This window comes from Calidris pugnax, unplaced genomic scaffold, assembly GCF_001431845.1.
Source record: "Calidris pugnax isolate Ruff unplaced genomic scaffold, ASM143184v1 scaffold273, whole genome shotgun sequence".
Lineage (NCBI taxonomy): Eukaryota > Metazoa > Chordata > Aves > Charadriiformes > Scolopacidae > Calidris > Calidris pugnax.
The window spans coordinates 10,882,581-10,885,239 of NW_015094508.1; the positions used below are offsets into that span (position 1 = coordinate 10,882,581).

At 41.9% G+C, this 2,659-nt stretch overlaps 1 protein-coding gene across 2 annotated transcripts in view; it reads left to right on the forward strand.

The window, feature by feature from the left end:
* Nucleotides 1–1,521, forward strand: part of ANKRD55 (ankyrin repeat domain 55) — a 49,329-nt gene extending 47,808 nt beyond the window's left edge. For both annotated transcript variants that reach the window (XM_014964941.1, XM_014964942.1), the window contains exon 11: nucleotides 793–1,521. In XM_014964941.1, the coding sequence (XP_014820427.1) occupies nucleotides 793–1,061 (269 nt within the window). In that variant the 3' untranslated portion in view covers nucleotides 1,062–1,521. The remainder of the gene's footprint in view (nucleotides 1–792) is intronic.
* Nucleotides 1,522–2,659: the final 1,138 nt, after the last annotated feature.

Consider the following 2,659-nt stretch of genomic DNA (forward strand, 5'->3'; position numbering starts at 1 on the left):
CTCCAGACAGTATTTTGACTATGCTGCCAGCCATCCCCCAGAGACTGGGTACAAGTTATCACAGCTGCTGTTGTGATGGCCATGGTGGCCAAGGCCGGGCAGGAGCCGAGAGGGGGGGGGGTGCAAACCAGGGAGAGCACACCGCCACACTGCCAACACACGCAAGACATAAAACAGCTGTGGCTCTTCTATTTCAGTGCAGGTCTCAGTGTGCTACAGGGCAATGGGCTACTTTTGTGGCCTGTGACATGCAGAGCACCTGTGGGCTTATCTTCATGATTGACTGTGTCTAGAGCAACCCAGACAGAGTGTCCCAGGTTCTCCCATTTCATCTTCCTAAGATTGTGATCAGAATTTACCCTAGGTAATAGACCATCCTCCCACAAAGGTTTTATTAAAAATAGTATATTCCCATGGAATTTTCCTGTTTCAGTCAGCCTGTGGTTTTTGATGAAAAAATGTCTTGCGGAAATCTCCACAAAGAGACCAAGTCTCCTTCAGACAGACTATAGATTCTCTGCTTATCAAAAGTACACCTTTGAACTTACCAAGTCTTACTGATCACCAAACACAATTAACACTGGAATTGTTTTCTTCAGTTGAAGCTTAGCCCTGTCAGGCTTTAGTGATTTTTCACTCACATTTGGGTCACATTTTTTAAATGCAGGTTTATGTACACACAACACAAACCAACCAAACAACAGTTCAAAGAAAGTAGCAAACTCATTTGTAAAAATGCCATGCTTTTCATTTTCTGTGCACTCTTTTTCTCTCTTTCTCTTTTTCCTCTAGTTCAGCTACCATCTCAGGGTGCTAAGAAGTTTAAGTCCCTGCCTTTAAATTCCCTAAGGACCGATGCAGTTATTCTCCCACCAGCCCCAACCTCCAGATCCCAGAAAAGGGGACATTCTCAGAGTCATTTGCTCTGCTCTCTCTTGCCTGGACTATCAGGAGAGCCTCTGAAACCAAGCCGTGTCCTACCTGCTATCCCAAGCCAGAAGAAATTTAACCCTCCAGAAGAGCTTGAGGAATCCCTCGCCAAACCAGATGCCGAAAATTAACTCATTACGCTGGCCTCGACCAGCTGAAATATATCTAAGAGCTTGTTACAAGATAAGTGTACAGTAAAATCTCATGAATTTGCACTAATGATGCTCTTGTGAACTGGAGTGTAAATGAACAAAAAACAAGAAAGGGTAGCACATCACAAAAGCGGCACTGTGTATTTATAAAGGCATTTTCATTATAGTTTTAATTTATGATGAAATTACTAAATCGATATTTAATGTGCTGTAAATCTATTTTGTGAATGAAATCCTCATAACATGCAACCTTGCAACAGCAACATGCTGTTAAGCCTTTCACAGAAAACAGGAACAAAGAGTAAGATTTTCTGCATGATTTAGAAGTCAGAATTAGAGAAACATAATATGATGGGGATTCTCTGTAGTTTGTAAATGCAAAGGTGCTGATTCTGAGGCTGTGTGCCATCAACGTATCTTTTTAAGGTTAAAATGATAAGCTCACAATAAAAGGCCATTTTATCAAATGAGCGATTTTTTTGCTTTTGTTTTTCACGTATTCTCTACGTTGTAAGTTTGTGGTTATGTGAATTCAACAAGCTAAAAAAGTACAATGAAACACTTATCCCTGTGGGACATACAGGGCTATAGCACACACTGGTCAAAACTGCTCATTGCACAGACGGATTTATGCCTCTTCCATGTAATTCTTTGTATTCCTCACTGACAAAAATGCAATTGTGTGTTGCTATTTTCATAAAACAAGGACTGCTTGGTCCTGAGTTATTACCCATTATTTCATCACTTTGATCACCGAACTGAAGGAAATCCAACCAGACTGCTGTTCAGTCAAGAGCCTCGCAATTGCTGTAAGCCTTTGACTAAACATTTCACAAGACTGTCCTTTCCTAGAGGATGACAAAGACATCAACCCATCAACCCCTGCTTGCTTCAGGATTCTTCTCTAAATCTTGCTGCTATTACTCTGGAGGCTTCCCCACTTCTGATTACAGAGGGGCTGTGGGCTTCGTCCCCTTTTGTCACCCCATCTGTATCACCACCATTGCTAGCAAACCTGTCCTGCATTAGCTCTACCTCAGCAGCTCATTCAGCCAGGACATGGCATTTCTGTTTACCTCTAGATAAATGTTTTACTAGCTGTACAAACATTTCTTTTGCTGTGTCACAATAAAAGACGAACCTGACAGGAAAGAGAAAATAGTGATGTCCCAGTAGCTGTAGTTTCCAATTTCCTTGCAGTAATGACTGTAAATAGAAGGACAGCTGGTGGCTGTGACAGAGAGTCCCAGAAAGAAAAAAAGCAGAGCACAACAGCAGCTGCTTTGACGCAATACAGGGAAGAGGGAACTTTTGCACACAAATAAAAGGATATTTTCTTTTTAAACATCTAATCCAAACAAACATCAGGGTATAAAGCTCAAATTCAATAAGTGATGTAAACCTATAGCTTCTTGCTGAAATCCACGAGGGTAAAAAGCTCACGTGCCTGGGCCTGACAGGCAACCTAGTCTGAGGCAGGATGGAAAAACTACAGCATGACAAAAGCACGGTCTCTTAGAGGAAAAATCCATTCTGGCATGCTGTGTCTTTGCACCTGACCAGTCATGCTCAGTCCA